General features: G+C 39.8%; 1 protein-coding gene across 2 annotated transcripts in view; it reads right to left on the bottom strand.

Moving 5' to 3' along the window:
• Positions 1-12880, bottom strand: part of stab1 (stabilin 1) — a 64382-nt gene extending 51502 nt beyond the window's left edge. For both annotated transcript variants that reach the window (XM_089011160.1, XM_089011159.1), the window contains exons 1-12: positions 12566-12880; positions 8631-8874; positions 8396-8481; positions 6354-6423; positions 6141-6236; positions 4537-4650; positions 3035-3222; positions 1878-2014; positions 1633-1760; positions 965-1041; positions 757-882; positions 108-260 (exon numbers count right to left, since the gene is read on the bottom strand). In XM_089011160.1, the coding sequence (XP_088867286.1) occupies positions 108-260; positions 757-882; positions 965-1041; positions 1633-1760; positions 1878-2014; positions 3035-3222; positions 4537-4650; positions 6141-6236; positions 6354-6423; positions 8396-8481; positions 8631-8874; positions 12566-12622 (1476 nt within the window). In that variant the 5' untranslated portion in view covers positions 12623-12880. The remainder of the gene's footprint in view (positions 1-107; positions 261-756; positions 883-964; positions 1042-1632; positions 1761-1877; positions 2015-3034; positions 3223-4536; positions 4651-6140; positions 6237-6353; positions 6424-8395; positions 8482-8630; positions 8875-12565) is intronic.
• Between the last annotated feature and the right edge of the window lie 5192 nt (positions 12881-18072).

Here is an 18072-nt window from a genome sequence, read left to right as displayed (position 1 = left end):
TGCCTCCCGCACGCCACAAAAAAGACAGGTACGTACATCACAAATTTATTATTCTATTCATATTGTTATCACTGTACATGCTGCATATATTGAGTGTGTGTACTGACCTCCGCTCGACGAAGAAGAGGAGCAGGAGCAGGCAAGTCTTTAGGGGGTCCCGTGATTGGCCGGTCGATGATATGGATGATGCCGTTGGCGGCCGGCAGGTCGGCCTGGACGATGGTGTACATCCGCGTGGGATCATGCAGCATGATGAAACGCTACCGAAAACATAACGCACAAACACAAAAATCAAAGAATGATCTCTTTTTTTTAATTGGACAAGCAAGAGTAATTTCAGTTCCCCAGAATGAGCTAATTGTCCACCCTACAATTTGGAAGATTAAGTAAATAAAAATAAATGAATCAATCAATATGTAAATATGTAAATAAATAAATAAATAAATAAATAAATACATAAATAAAGGTGGGTATGACAGATATTTTTAAAATTTTTATTATTGGGTGAGGAATTAAAAACGGTGAAAACACATTTATTATTTTTTTTAATTTTAAAAAGACACCATTTAGGAGCTATTTATTTACTTGTTTATTGTCTCTGGAAAACAATGCTTCTTTTCTGATTTGGTTTAAATAAAAGGCTTTTAATATGTTTGAGATATAAATATATTCTAAATATTTATATTGTATAATTATTATATCTTTTTTTATGTAATATTAGTTTTTGTGACATTTTATTGGCCATTCACTTGGTACCTTGTTGTCTTTGCACTTCATTTTGGCGCCTCCGTACATGTTGAACTGTCGGCCGTCAGCCATGTCCCGCAGGAGATGCTGACCCAGGATCAGGTGATCGCGACACACCTTCTCCTCATTCTCAGACTGCAAGTGCAAAGCATAAGCGCCCCGTCAAGATGGATATTCATGTCTACGGAGCAATGGCGTCGTAGTACGATCCTCGTACGCTCAAAGACGTTCGGAGCTGAGGGACGAAAGCCGTGAACGGTCCGTTGTGAGTCATCAGGGATAGACAACCTTTGACTGAAACACAAAAGGGAAATTGATTGAATCGTTCCACTTGAAAATGGGCCGTTTTTTGTGGGATTGTTATCCATCCATTAATTTTCCAGACCACCTATTCCTCCTTAGGGTAATAGGGTGCTGGAGCCTATCCCAGCCATCTTCGGGCACTAGACGGGGGACACCCAGAACTGGTTGCCAGCCAATCGCAGGGTAACCAGAGACAAACCACCATTCGCATTTACACTCATACCTCGGGACAATTTGGAGTGTTCAATTAGCCTGCCATGCATGTTTTTGGAATGTGGGAGGAAACCGGAGGACTCAGAGAAAACCCACACGGGTACGGGGAGAATATGCAAACCCCACACATAGAGGCTGGACTGGGTCTTGAACTCATGATGTCTGCACTGTGAACTCAGCGTGCTAAACACTTGACTACCGGGCCGCCCGGTATTGTTGTTTATTATTATTATTATTATTATTATTATTAGTAGTAGTAGTAGTAGTAGTAGTAGTAGTAGTAGTAGTAGTAGTAGTAGTATTTTTTATTTTTTTAGTTTTACAAGAAACAGAGTAGATGTGACATATTACGGAGTGGAATGTTGATACCAAACAAGTCGAAGGCCCCCACGAGTTTGTCTTTCTGGACACCGTTGCGGTTCAGGTCCTGCAGACGATCCATCATGTTACCATAGCAACGGCGCCCATCGCTGATCTCGTCCAGCATGCACGCACACCTGACCAAAAAAAAATCAATATTTTTTTTTCTTCTTTTACTGCATGACTTCTTCAAGTCAGTTTGTTTCTTGTCATCAGTATCGAATTTGTAGAATTTGGACAAAAGTGTGTCATACAAGGCATTTCCACCCATTCCAGTTACACAAACGGCCGACGAGTGGCAGGATTTCGACGAACAGGCCGAAAGTAGCCGACAGCCCGACATGGGACTGTCCCCCACCGGAGCCATACCGGACATGCACTCGCAGGCTGCCTGGAAGACATAAAATATATATATATATATATATATATATATATATATATATATATATATATATATATATATATATATATATATATATATACACACAGTAAAGTCTCATTATATCGATATCGGTTATATCGATAGTCCCGCTTATTACGATACTATTTGTATGCATGCAAGGAGAAAATTACATGCGCGCAAGGTCGGATATATCGATAGTCCCGGTTATATCGATATTTTTCGGACTCCCGAGAATATCGATATAATGAGAATTTACTGTATATATATATATATATATATATATATATATATATATATATATATATATATATATATATATATATATATATATATATATATATATATATATATATATATATATATATATATATATAAACAATAAATACATAAAAGAATTAATAAGTAAAGAAACAACCAAAGAAGTAAGAATAAATAAATAAATAAAAATAAATAAATAAACAAGCAACTAAATAAATAAAAAGGAATAACAAACTAACTAAATACATAAATAAATGAATGAGTAAAAAACAAGTAAAGAAATATAAATAAATAACTATATACAACAATAAATAAACAAACACATCAACTGACAACTAAAAAGAAATAAATAAACAAATTATAAATAACTAACTAACTAACTAAATAAAAAAATAATAAAATAAATAAATACATAAATAAATAAATAACTTCATATGCATCCATCCATCCATTTTTGTACCGATTTATCTTCATTAGGGTTGCGGGAGTGCTGGAGCCTATCCCAGTGATCCTCGGGCACTAGGGGGGACACCCTGAATATTTTGCTAGCCAATCACAGGGCACTCAAAGACATACAACAGTCACTCTCTCACTCACACCTCGGGACAATTTGGAATGTTCAATCTGCCTGCCATGCATGTTTTTGGAATGTGGGAGGAAACCAGAGGACCTGGAGATAATAATAAATAGATAAATATCTGATATCAGGCTCGTCATCAGCCTCATAATGGCGCCCCTCATTGACCGAACCTTGTTGGGCCCCTTGAAGACGCAGACGGTGCTGTTGATGGGACAGCCGCCGTTGTTGACGGCGCAAGGGTTTTTGGGTACGCAGATGCGACCGTCACCCTCAAAATCGGCCTTGCAGGCGCAGCTGACCTTTGACCCCTGCGTGGAGCACTGAGCGTTGACGTCGCAGCTGGTTGACACGCACATGCCTTAAAATATATATAAATAAAAACTATAAAATGTGAAGAGGATGGCGTAACACAACAGAATCAGAATCAGAAAACCTTTAATCGTCCGACAATGGGGAAATTTGCATTCCACAGCAGCAATTTGAAAGGGGGTGCGGGGAGGGGGGTGAAAGGATAACAAAACAAGATATTCTAAGCGTAGTAAAAGTGTCAGAAGACTGAGATGTATACTGTAAATGTGCAAAAATGTTTCATAAAAAACTGTACATAGCGCAAGTATCAAAGAAAAGATATATTGATATATGCAGCTGTATTCCATCAAAACATATTTACAGTACAATTATCCAGTTATTTTTTTTTCCAATAGAAAGAGGGACACAAGTGGAAAGTGCACCGCCACCTGGAAAAATCTATGCTGGTCATTTAAAGGACGTATTTTAAAATCGTATTTTAAAAAGATTCCACCACATATAGTTATATTTTACATTTTAAGACTCGCGCTGAATATTTAGGAAGTCTTGTTTTTGAGTTGGTGACGAGTCCGTATGTGACGTCACTAAAGGAGCGCCCCCTGACCGAAAAAAAGACACATTGTAGCAGTCCTTCCATCACGTCAATGTATTTTGCTGTACTTCTTTGGTCTGGGGACCTCGTGTTGCACCCAAAAGCCGCCAGAAGAGGGTGTCCAAGCTCCATATAAGGAATTTATCAGCCTGTGGAAACGGAGGTGGCCACAGGAGGTCGCCATTTTGTGCCTCTTTTCTGGTGATCGTTTCTCCCCAATGTTGCCTCAAAATGGCATGGAATAAATTGTTTAATCGATTGCAAACATTTATGCTTTCCTCTTCAGAACTATTTGAATCATATTCATAACTGGAGGTGTAACAAGAAAGCATATTCCCCGAATCTGAAGCCATTGTTTTGATTCTCAAGCAATGCAAGACATCTTGGCGTGACGACACAAACTGGGGGCGGGACTCTCTGAAAATGCCCAATTCGCAGCTCAATTTTTTTGCAGATTTTGGACACTTTATGTCATTTTTATTGGTGTTTTGCATTTGAATAAAAATATACTGAGTGTTTTGGGTATTTTAGATGCTATAAAACGTTTTTCTGATGTCAGTTAAGAAACAAAAAAGTGACGTCGGTTGTCCTTTAAATCCATCTCATTTAATTTTGTTATTTTTAAAAATTATTTTATGCAGCGTTGACGCAACAATTTCACCTTTTGGCGGACCCTTTTGGGCCATGGAAGCCTTTGAAGACTACTTTTGGGTAAAATGGTGACTAACTTTTTCACTTTAGGACAACAAAGCAGCGATTTGATATGTTTACTTGCGCATTTGTTCTTCGGCGACATCCTGTATCCTGGCAAACATTGGCACGTGGCGGCATCTCCTTCTCCGGCGCAGTATGAGTTTGTGCTGCACGATTTGCAACGGTTGTTCACTGAAGACACACAAAAAGAAACACACGCACACAAATACATGGTCTCAATTAGCACACGGGACAACTGGGTGAATATTTGGAAACCTGTGGACTCTTTGTGGAGGATGTGGCCATGTGCTTGTGGTAAAAACTGCAAAAATGGCCACTCTATCTTGACCTGGTCTCTTATGGTTGATGAGCATGGCAACAACAGCACGAAAAAAACAGGACGGAAAGTAAATTCCTTTATTTACTTATAATAATAATCATACATTTCACTTGTAAGCACCTTTCAAAACTCTCAAGGTCACTTCACAGTCACAGGATAAGTGGGTGAGCACAACCCGGAATAATTCAAATAGATAGAAAGCTAGATAGCTAATAGATATCTAACTACCTAGCCAGCTAGGCTAGCTAGCCAGCTAGCTGGCTAGATAGCTAAGAGATAGCAAATAGATAGCTAGCTAGACAGCTCGCTACTTTAAATCTATTTGCTGTCTATTAATATAATATTAATATAATAATAATTAGCCCACAATATGTACTCATTCAATGTGGCTATCCAGCTGGCTATCTCGCTAGCTATCTATTTGCTATCTCTTAGCTATCTAACTAGAGAGCTGACTATCTAGTTAGCTATCTATTTGTTATCTCTTTGCTAGCTGGCTACTTCCTTATTTATATTTAATATGGGTTACCAATTTGTTTGAAGCTTAATAGTGATTATTTTCATTGTATTCTAATTTTAAAAAAGTACATATCATTATGCATATTGAATTGGATTGGATTTGATTGGATTTAACTTCATTAGTCTCGCAGTGGAGAAATTTACATTTCATAGCAGCAAAGTTCTGAAAGGAAGATGACAAAAGAAAGAAGTAGAAAAGCAAAATACAGGAGCTGCAATACAGGAGGCAGGCATTCTCGCTGCGCCATCTTGAAGTCAAATGAACAAGAAAAAAAACATAAATAACAAATAATACGACAACACAAAGACAGAGAGTCATTCATCCTTAAGCACTTTCTGGACCCTCTTTGTGACATGAAGCAGTTCTAGATAATAGCGTAGAGCCGTAGAGGGTCAAAACGTCCTTTTCACCAGTGGATCAGGGACGTCATAGTGGAATGTGCACGTCTACTACAAGCTAAATGTTGAAAGCAACCACGAAGCTGTAGCATCCCTATTTTTTTCATTATGTCTACATATTTGGGTATTGGGTACAGTAAAATTATTCATACCAAATTAGGTGCTCATTTTATTTTTTTATTTCTTTTAGATTTTATGAAAAAAGGAAACATTTTAGTTTAAGTAGTAATTTGTTTTTCAATCAATGTCTCATCATCACTGAAATTGTTGTGTTGTATACAATGACTGTACATAAAACCAAAATTGATGCGCTCCATAAAATGATCTTCATTTTGGAATAAAGTTCCAAAAATTCTGCACCCACACTACAACGTAGATGTTATTTTATTAGACGTTACAAGTGAAGAGAATGTGTCGCATTCACCTTGGTCACATCGTTTTCCCGTATACGGCGGCTGACAGAAGCACTGGCCGCTTCCCTCGGGGCCTTGCTCGCACACGCCGTGCTCGCATTCGCACGCTAGCACAAAACACGGAACAACACAAGACAAGATGTGTAGCAATACATACATTGACAAATATACACACAGAATAATGCGACGTAATCCCCCGTCATTTCTAATGTAAAAGTTCTGACCTTTGTCACAGTTGCTGCCAAAAGTATCTTCCTTGCTACACTTCTGGCACGCGAACCCACTGAAGCCTTCCTGGCAAAACACAAGGTGGCAGGAGCATGTGTTACACTATGGCAGGATCAGGTACTCGAGAGAACAGGAACAGGTAGTAACAGTGGCAGCGGTAGGAACATGCTGATGTTGTGGAATGGATTGGATTAGATTTGCCTTTATTAGTCTCGCAGTGGAGAAATTTACATTTCACAGTAGCAAAGTGATGAAAGGAATGAAAGGAGAAAACCAAAATACATGAGCTGCTGCTAAGGCAGCCACTCTCGCGGCGCTGTCTTGAAGTCAAAAGAACCAAAAAACACGAAATAACAACATGACAGCACAAAGACACAGAGAGTCATTCATTCTGAAGCACTTTCTGTACCCTCTTTGTTACACGAAGCAGTTCCAGATGAAAGAGGAGACTATCAAAGCGTCTTTTTCAGCAGTGGATCAGGGACGTCATGGTGGAATGTGCATGTCGACTACAAGCTAAATGTTGAAAGCAAACACGCAGCTGTAGCATCCATTGACGAAAAGAAATTGTCTCACATCTCCTGTCCCACATAATTCCAAGCTGCAACAGTTCCACATACACATCGGCGCTCTGCGCTGACGCTCCTTTCTTCTGTCCAACAGCACCGACCTTTCCGCTGAACAAAGCGGGGCTGTGAAGATGCTGCCCAATACAGGCGCAAAAAAAGCCCAATGGTCCCTGTGGTGTCCAGCAATGATCGTCAAATGGCAGCGACATTCCTCCCATTCAAAAACAGTACTGGCATATACATGCTGCAGAAAAGGCGCAACCGCTCAGCACAGTCTCCTCCTTGAAGAATGTTGTGGCCAAAAATGCTGAAAAACAATCTGTATCCATTCCACACGACGCACAACAGCACAAGGTGACAAAAGAAAACACAAAAAAAGACAAAAACAACAAAAAAAAAAGCAAGGCTCATGAGAGCACTTGCTGACGGCTGCCTACTCGGGTGCCCTCTTCGACTCCTTTATGAATGAATGAGCAACAGAAACTGTAACAGGGTCACTGGGAGCAGCTGGAACAGGCTACGCTATACTCTGTATTATCATCCTGAACTATTTTTTTTCTGCAAGACTTCACTTCAACTTTTTTTTGGTTTTTGCATTACTATACTACGTCACTTTACATATGACACTACATCACTTTATACTCAGAAATGACATGTATTGTCTGTTGTCAATTGTGTCTTTTTTTAGCCACATTATAAATCTATTTAGCTATCTGGCTATATAAATCTATTTAGCTAGCTAGCAATCTAGAAAGCGAGCAATCTATCTAGCTGTGTAGCTATCTTGCTCTCTAGCTATCTAGCAATCTAGCTATCTATCTAGAAATCTAGAGAAGTAGCAATCTATCTATCTAGCTATCTAGCTATCTAGAAATTTAGCAATCTAGTGAGCTAGCAATAGTTTTTGCTTTTTTGAATGTTGCTGCGCCGATGACCATTTTGTGTTTGGGAGCCTTTTACTGAGCGAGTTGCTTGTTCTGTAGCCACAAAGGGACATAAGTCTTCTTGTGCCGGTCCCAAGCCCGGATAAATACAGAGGGTTGTGTCAGGAATGGCATGCGACGTAAACGCTTGGCCAAAACAAACATGCGGATCAAACCTCTAAAGATGGAGGACACTGATTTGCTGTGGCGACCCCTTGACGGGAAAAGCCAAAAGGAAAAGAAGAAGATAAGTGCCTTGCACGCTGGGTCCAAGAGGACATTAATTTCATCTGTGCTATATGTCATGCATCTGAGCATATTTGACAATGAAGCTGACTTTGACTTTGACTAAGTAACAGGATCATGCCTAAAAATAAGCAGGAACAGGAAAACAAAAGCTGCAAAAAAACAGGAATAAAAAGTACCATGGTAGATAAAGGCAGTTTAAGGAATAGGAACGTGCATAAAAAGCAGCAGCAAAGGGGAGGAGAGGTAGCAGGAACAGGTACGAGAGGCTGCCGAGATGCATGCAGGAATGGCACTGACATCACAGACGCAGGTCCCGTTGCCGAGATCTCCATCCATGCAGGTTCCGTGGAAGTTGCAGGTCTTCCCCGACCAGCTGGGACAGGCTGCGGGCCATATCAGCAACAACGGTGGTCACTTTCAAGCATTTTGATGATAATTATTTATTTGACTCATTCAACCAAATGTTAAAAAAAATCATAAACAATAAGAAAAGCATTCAGTAATTATTTGTCCGATTTTGCAAGCGACTCACGAAGACAAAGCGGCCCCCAGTGCTGCGGGCAGCATCGTGGGTGCATATAACTCTTCACGCAAAGGCGGGAGCATCCATCCAGTAAGACTGCCTTGCCGCCGATATGGACCGAGTAGCTGCAGTTCCTCACGCCGCTGTTGGTGTAGCCTCGCGGGCACAGGCTGCTGGTTACCGCCGCGCAGGACGTACACAGCGTGTTGACATCCTCCCTCTGCTGGATATCACAGCGGCCGGGCGGCTGCGTCTATCGCAGGAACAGGGTCATAATCCACAATGGGTTAAGTTGAAGGAAACAGTCAATAGTAAACACACAGCAACAGTTTCTCATTCATTCATTCATTCATTCATTCATTCATTCATTCATTCATTCATTCATTCATGTATTTATTTATTCATTCATTCATTTATTGTTTATTTCCAAATGACAAAAAGTTGTCCAGTACAGTGGAACCTCGGTTTTCGAACGACTCACGGTTCGAACAAATCAGAGTCCGAACAAAATATTCGAGAAATTCTTGCTTCGTAGTTTGAACATCAATCGGAGTTCGAACGCCGGTACGACGCGTGAGTGCGTACGCGAGGGTGGGATGCTGAGCGGCGTACGGGTGTCTCGTTCTCTTCCTGACCAACTGTTGTCGCTAGCGGACGTGCTGCGTTTTGCTCTAGCGTTTAATATAGGTGTACGAAGAGTTTTAGCCCCTAATCATGCCTCCAAAGAAAGGAAGTGCTGCGAAAAGTGACAAAAGAAAAGTAGTGCGTACAACTATTGCATTTGAGAAAGAAATAATCGCAAAATATGAAGCAGGTGTGCAAGTGTCTGATCTGGCGAGGGAATACAGCATGGCGAATCAGAACTCCACCACCCCGATAAAGCTGCAGCCACCAGAGTCATCAATGACTTTAACGACACTGTCATGAACCACTTCCGAAAAGTGCTAAAAAGAAGGCAGAAGCAAGTGTCATTGGATAGATATTTTAAGAGAAAAGAACATCCTGTAGCCAAGTCATCCGTAGCAAAGAGATCTGAACGTGTGAGCACCCCTCAGACAGAAGAGCTCCCCAAAGTTTTGATGGAAGGGGAGTCTCCTTCCAAACGATAAATTTCCTTCCTCCGTCCACCTACGCCTTCTGCTGACCACCACAAAGGTAAAAAATCATATTCATAATTCTTTTCTTTACGAACGTACGATTAGCCTGGGTTATATTTATGTTTATGTTATTTGTGTCTCTGCCATTTTGCTTAATATATTCTAAGATATATTACATTGCTTTTCATGTGTTGGTCAGCATTTGAATGTGCAATTTAAATAATGTATAAAATACTAAAAAGGTAAACATTCAGGGTTTTGGAACGGATTAAAATGATTTACATTATTTGGAATAGGAAAAACGGTTTCGTATTCGAACAAATCGCTTTTCGAACAGGGTTCTGAAACGGATTATGGTCGAGAACCGAGGTATCACTGTACTTGAAATTTCAAGTGATCTTACGATTATGTACGACTTTTATCCATGAAAAAAAATCTCAGACTACAATAGTTCATTTTTAGAATATTTGTCTCCAAATTATTCATTTTGATACTGTTGTTATTTCACAGAAACAGGGTCTAACATAGGGCGGCCCGGTAGTCGAGTGGTTAGCACACCGGCTTCACAGTGCAGAGGTCGCCGGTTCGTGTCACGGTTCGGCCTCCCTGTGTGAAGTTTGCATGTTCTCCTCGGACCCGCGTGGGTTTTCTCCGGGTACTCCGGTTTCCTCCCACACTCCAAAAACATGCATGGCAGGCAGATTGGCCACTCCAAATTGTCCCTAGGTGTGAGTGTGAGAGTGACTGTTGTATGTCTTTGTGTGCCCTGCGATTGGCTGGTAACCAATTCAGGGTGTCCCCCGCCTCGTGCCCGAAGACAGCTGAGATAGGCTCCAGCAACCCCCGCGACCCTAATGAGGAATAAGCGGTACGGAAAATGAGATGAGATGAGATGAGAGGGTCTAACATTTAGACTAAATCAACACTAGGTGAAGTTGATGAAAACAGTCAGTAAGTTCAGCAAGTTATTTATTTATTTATTTATTGTCAAATGGGAAAAAGTTGTCCCGTCCTTGAAATTTCAAGTGATCTAATGATTATGTAACATAATACCACTTTTTATCCATTAAAAAAATATCATACTACAATAGTTCATTTTTAGAATATTTTTCTCCAAAATATTGATATCATGACTGTCATTGTTTCACAGGATCAGGGTCAAAATCGACAATAGGTTAGAGGACAAATGGCTAGGTAAAATGGCTTCAAATGACTTCTACTGAGCGTATTTTACAAAGATTCCACCGCATATAGCTATATTTTACGTTTTAAGACTCGCGCTGAATATTCAGGAAGTCTTGTTTTTGAGTTGGTGACGAGTCCGTACGTGACGTCACTAAAGGACGGCCCCATGACCGTAAAAAAGACGCATTGTAGCGGTCCTTCCATCACGTCAATGTATTTTGCTGTACTTGTTTGGTCTTGGGACCTCGTGTTGCACCCAAAAGCCGCCAGAAGGCCAGAAGAGGGCGTCCAAGCGCCATATAAGGAATTTATCAGCCTGTGGAAATGGAGGTGGCCACAGGAGGTCGCCATTTTGTGCCTCTTTTTTTGGGTGAGTGATTTTCCCCCAATGTTGCCTCAAAATGGCACAAATAAATTATTTAATCGACTGCAAACATGTATGCTTTCCTCTTCAGAACTATTCATAACTGAATGAGTAACAAGAAAGCATATTCTCCAAATCTGAAGCCATTGTTTTTATTCTCCAGCAATGCAAGACGTCTTGCCGTGACGTCACGAACTGCGGGGACACTTTAACTCACTCATTTTTAATGGTGTTTTGCATTTGAGTAAATATATCATACTGCGTGTTTTGGGTATTTTAGATGCTATAAAATGTTTCTCTGGTGTCAGTTAAAAAGCAAAAAAGTGACGTCGGTTGTCCTTTAAAACCAGACTGAGGAAGTCATTTCAAGGAGGAAGAAGAGGGAGAAAGGACAGCCTGGAGAGCACTGTTACCTGTGGTCTGCCGAAAACTGAAATCTACCACGACTTCAAATAAAGAAAACTCAAAATATCCTTCCTGGATCTGGCTGAGTGAACTTTTATCATCTTTCCACCTGCTTGCTGTCTCGCCGCATAACGTTTATTTATTTATTTATTTATTTATTGTCGAATTAGAAAAAGTTGTCCAGTCCTTGAAATTTCAAGTGATCTTATGATTATGTAAAATAATACGACTTTTTACCCATTAATAAAAAAAAGTCTCATCCTACTATAGTTCATTTTTAGAAACATTTTCTCCAAATTATTCATATTAATGCTGTTAATAATAATAATAATAATAATAATAATAATAATAAAATAATAATAATAATAATAATAATAATAATAATCCATTTCATTTATAAGCGCCTTTCAAAACTCTCAAGGACAATTAACAGTCACTGGATATTTTTTTCTGCGGGTGAGCTTGAAAGAAAAAATATCTAAATTAGAAGGGAGATACTGTAGTAGAATCTAAAAGTATTAAAAAAGTTAGCCTTGTAAAAACAAGCCTGTACTCTAACATTCCAAGATTTTTCTCGAATAACAAAAACCCCTTTCATCAAGATTATCATCATATTCAAACATTTTAACTTTCCTTTGATATTTTGGGAAACATTCAGAAATATTTTTAAAAGAAATCACAGGGGAAAAAAACACATCAGCTGAAAATTACACAGACAATACTAAATATAACAACTTGATCCATACAAACAACTTTCATTCTGTAAAAAAATACAATAGTAATACATGTCTTTTATGGCTCAAATATTATTCTGAATTTTTTCATGTTACGTTGTACTTATCTGAAAAAAACAATACTTGCTTTTGTGAGTGTGTGTTGTGTGTGTTTGTTACCTGCAGTTGCAATGAAGATTGTAGTTGTAGTATGTGTACTAGCAGCAGTAGCAGCATGGTTGAGTGTTCCGATTAAAAGATGAAAACAACAACAAAAAACACCCCCCCAAAAATTATGCTGTCAGACAGCATAAAAAAGAAAAACCGAAACAACGACAAGGCACAAACAAGTAAGTAAAACAATATATATATTTACGTATATTAAAAAAAAATAAAAAGCAAGCCTGCCGTCGGATCTCTACAAGTATAAAAGTGACAAAGTGAGCATGAGAGGCGGGAGAGAAGCCGCGGCCGTCATGTCGTGTTGACCGTGTCGTCCGTCTGTCCCTCCCTCTCCTTTCTAATCGAGGAAGAGGCGGGAGGAAAAGTGAAAAAGGACAACACAACCCTAGTGACACATTTCCTCTTACCCGCTACTGTACTCCCATTCTGGATCAGTTTCATAAGATTAGATCAAAAGAATGTGAAACACATTTTCCCACTGGATTTCATTTTTGACTGACGTGAGTTTGGTATTTATTGGCAGGTGAAATCAGAATCAGAATCCTTTTTAATGCCAAGTATGTAGAACACACAAGGAATTTGTTTCCGGTCGAACACGCTGCACTAGTATCATCATCAAAAAATTGGAAAGAGGCACGATACAGTTCCATTTGGGCTTCTGTTCAAAGAGTTAATTGCTTGGGGGAAGAAGCTGTTTAAATGTCTGCTGGATTTGGTGCTGGATCGGTAGCGCCTGCCTGAGGGGAGTAGCTGGAAAAGGTGGTGAGCAGGGTGCGGAGGGTCCAGTAGGATTTTCCGCACCCTAGTTTGGATTCTTGCAGTGTGCAAGTCCTCGAGCGGGGAATCAATGTCAAGGACACCAAAGTTTGAAAGAAAATAAACTATCACCACCAAAACACTTATAGGATTTGCAAACATGACGCTCAGAAATTGTTACAATTAAATTAGAAATACAATAAATAACACTTGTTCAGAAATAAAAGGAGGAGGGTGCATGTAAGTTATAGGACTGTATTTGGTAGTATTCAATAAATAGAATTACATTTGAGGAAAACGTCAGGTTTGCTGTTCATTCAGATGTTTTCCGTCCAAAATGTGCTAATGAATTAATTCCATTTTAGTGTCATTAACTTATTAAAATTATATGTTTATTTATGGTAAATACAACATACTCTTAGGTACATTTATACACTTGAAAAAAGGAAAAAAATAGTTACTTTTTTGAAACAAAACTAAATAAACAAAATTATGGTCAAGTAATTTTTTTTATGTTATTTTGAAAAAAAATCTAATTATAAATAAAATCAAAATGAATCTTGATCATGAATCTTTTTTTGGGGTTACAGTACTCGGCACATCCGTCTATTAACTCATTCACTGTAATTCCTGAATTTATTTGGGAATTATAAATATGACGTAGAGCGCCATTCCTGAATTTGTTCGAGTTTTGTGTTTACTTGCTGGGGTGCCGATAAAACTCTGGCCAGACCTCTGGCAATGGTTTTTCCCCTTCCACAAGGGGGAAGAATTTCCCTTTTGTCCATGTTAGTGCTTTGTTCCAGGTTCAGGTGTTGTTAAAGCGCGATATAAACCAATACAGTATGTATGTATTGCATTGTATTTTGGATAGCCACCTTCATTCAGATAACTCCAGACCCAAATCATTTAGAAAGAAAGAACATAGTCTAATTTTTCTTACGCTGCATTGAATGTTTATGTAGTCCAAAAACTCAATAATCTGTGAACCTTGGAATTTCAGTGATAAAAACCCGGGCACTGGAGTGGACACATTTTTGCATGTCCGGCAGTGAATGAGTTAAGAAGAAGAAAAAAAACTGTAAACTTCTTGACCTTCTTCCGCCCATCATTTTTCTTGTTTTGTAGGAAAACGGAATTTTTGGGGAATTTTTTCAGTTACTTTCTGAGTGAACAGAAAAGGTGGCAGGGGCTCTGTTTCGTAAACGGAGGCCAGATTGCGAGAAATCCTTCTTTCCTGACAGGAAGTTTAGGGCGGATTTCCCTTCCCTCGCTAGTTGCGGCAGTCCCCGCGGGCCCGCCGCAACTGGGACGGATTTCCTCGTAAGAGCTGACACCGCGGCTGCGCAAAAAGAAAGAAAGGAATGTGAAAGCACTTTCTTTCCTGGCTTTAACGCCGACGTCGGGAACAAGCGGACAAGAGGTCAAAGGTCGTGCGGCCGGCAACAATAGGAGGAAGTGCACGGACGCTCCATTGCTGACAATTTAAATAGTTTTCCCAACTATTAGGATGCAGGCCAACAAGCCAAATCATCACTTTTTTTCATGGCGAGTCATCAAACTTGGCAGCACACTCAATGACTAAAACTCATCTCTATCCTGATTTTGAGTCATCCACCTGACAAATTAGTATATGTTGTACAAATTTGGTCGAATTTTGGGCAGAATCTCTTGGGCAAGGTGGAGGTAAAACAAAATGATTTTTCCTACTCACTGGGCTGAATAAAGAAATCCATAAATTGATAGATTGATAGATGAATGCATACATACAATACATACCTATATACACACACACACGCACGCACACACACATACATAAATCCCAGATTTTCCAGTGTATAAGGCGCACCCAAAAGCCTTGATTTTCTTCAAAAAATGACCCTGCACCTTATATGCAGGTGCGCCTTATACTGTATCTGTGTCATGGTTTGCAGGGTGGTGATGGCAGTTGTGGATCCCAAAAAGCAGGCAGAAGGGAGCAGCAGGTTGTATTTGAGAAATTGTATTAAAACAAAATCAACAGGAACAAAATCTAAAACGTTAAAATCATTTGAACAGAAAAATACAAAGTATCAAATAAAGTCCAAGACTAAAAGTCTGCCAAGATGAAACAAAAACATGCACAGCATACAATGCATACAATTGCATACAAAGCATACAACAATGACCCGACAGCGAATGGTCGTGCCGGGAGTCCTTTTGAGTGTCACTGATTGGGAACGACCAGCACCTGCGAGGCAGCGGGCAGGGCTGACAGCGCTACCCGTTGGTCGCCAATCAGAACGTGGCAGTCCGCCACAGATCGGGATGACCAGCACCTGTGCAGGTGCAGGCAGGCGGGGCCGACGGTGCCACCCGTTGGTCGCCAACCAGATCATGATAATCTAAAGTCATATTGAGCCACAACAGGTCTTGCAACTACTGTCAGCAGCCACCGACTCCATTTTCCCCTGTCGAAGCAGTCGTACGTAACCCCACCCTCTACTGTACCGCCTTATAATTATATACAGTAAAGTCTCGTTATATCGATATTCAAGGGAGTCCGAAAAAATATCGATATAACCGGGACTATCGATATATCCGACCCTGTTTGCATGTAATTTTCTCCGTGCGTGCATAGAAATAGTATCGATATAACCGGGACTATCGATATATCCGATATCGATATAACGAGACTTTACTGTATTTGGAAAACATTTATATTTCTAGCTGGCTAGCCAGCTATATAGCTAGCTATAAATTAGCTATATAGCTGGCTAGCTATCTAGCTTGCTATCTGTTGGCTATCTATTAGCTGGCTAGCTAGCTTTCTATCTATTTTAGTTACTTCCGAGTTGAGTGAACGTCATCGTGCATGGCTGCCACTGCTCTCCCACAGAAAAAACCTATCCTGTGACTGTAAAATGACATTGAGAGTTTTGAAGGCGCTTATAAATGAAATATATGATTATCACCATTTCTACATGATATTTGCTTTTTTTTTATTCATTGAAGGTGCACTTTATAATCCAGTGCGCCCTATATATATGGAAAATACACCATTCATTGGGGGTGCACCTTATACTCTGGTGTGCCCTATACACCGGAAAATAAGGTAAATTAACACTACTACGACAACGACGACTACTACTACGACTACTACCACTACAACAACTACTACTACTACTACTACTACTCCTAATAATAATAATAATATATGGAAAATACACCATTCATTGGGGGTGCACCTTATACTCTGGTGTGCCCTATACACCGGAAAATAAGGTAAATTAACACTACTACAACGACGACGACTACTACTACGACTACTACCACTACTACCACTACAACAACAACTACTACTACTACTACTACTACTAATAATAATAATAATAATAATAATATGGAAAATACACCATTCATTGGGGGTGCAGTTTATACTCTGGTGTGCCCTATACACTGGAAAATAAGGTAAATTAACATTACTACTACGACAACGACTACTACTACTACTACTACTACTACTACTACTACTACTAATAATAATAATAATATTACTTCATTCTTTGCCATTCACAAATTTATTTGGGAATTGAAACTATGACGTAGAGTGCCAGGAGTAAATATGTACAGTGAGACCTCAACTTACAAACACCTTAACTTACAAACTTTTCGTCTTACAAACGTCAAATTTATGAAAATTAAACCTTATAATAAGCACTATTTTCATAATACACACCCACCACGGCTGGCGGAGTGACCTTCGGCGTCTGCACACGACCGAACAGCACCAGAGGTTAAGTTACCAACAGTCCTTATGGAAGGTGACTCTCCTTCCATAAGCCATCAACGACCATCAAAAAGGTAAATAAAACTTTATTTTACAGCACAGTTTATTTCTTTAATTACAGTCCTCATGTAATGCGCCTCTCTTTCCAAACAGCAATTCTCTTTGAACTTCGACCTCCAATGCCATTCCATCAAGCCATCAATGACCATCACAAATTTAAATAAAGTGACTTTATGATACAATGCAGTGTATTTCTTTCATTACAATACAATAGCACATTTATTATACATAGAGTAAGGTATGTTGTGTGTAGTTTTAAGGCTTATTTAGTTAAATGTATATTTTATGGAAACCTGGGAACAGATTATTCCCATCTTAATGGTTTCCTATGGGAATTTTTTTTTGAGATACACACTTTTCGCCTTACACACTCTGTCTGGGAACCAATTAAGTTTGTAAGTTGAGGTCTCACTGTACCATGAAGTTTTGTTCCTGAAAGAACATTAGAGGGTCAAAATGTCAACGACAGGTAGAAAATTAGGGCGAGGCCTTGAGGGTTGAGCATTAAAATGGACTTGGAGGCTTTGATTCAAGGCCGGCCTTGATATGAGCGTGTATTTTCCACTTATCTGACAGGGCGTCGCGGTGGCACCTTGATAAAGTTCATCTGCGTATTGCAGCCAGGCGGCTTTCTCCCGAGGTTGCCAGATCTGCTTCCAAAAAAGTACACACACGCGACAGAACAGACGCCGCGAGGTTATCGTCGGGCTGTTGTGTAACAACATGAGCGTTCGGGCCACGATCAAGTTACTCGTGAGTATTGTTCATTCGACCGGTTGCCCGCTTGCGCTGGTCGATAAGCGTACGGTCAGACTTTTGCTGAGCGGACATTTTCTGTACTGTACAGCCATGTGTCCGTCAAAGCGGAAAAGGGACCCGGCGCTTCACAGCCGGGCTGAAAGGAAACGAGAAAAAAGCA

This window comes from Hippocampus bargibanti, linkage group LG12, assembly GCF_051943395.1.
Source record: "Hippocampus bargibanti isolate YZ-2025 linkage group LG12, ASM5194339v1, whole genome shotgun sequence".
NCBI lineage: Eukaryota > Metazoa > Chordata > Actinopteri > Syngnathiformes > Syngnathidae > Hippocampus > Hippocampus bargibanti.
This window is presented reverse-complemented; position numbering and strand designations above follow the sequence as displayed.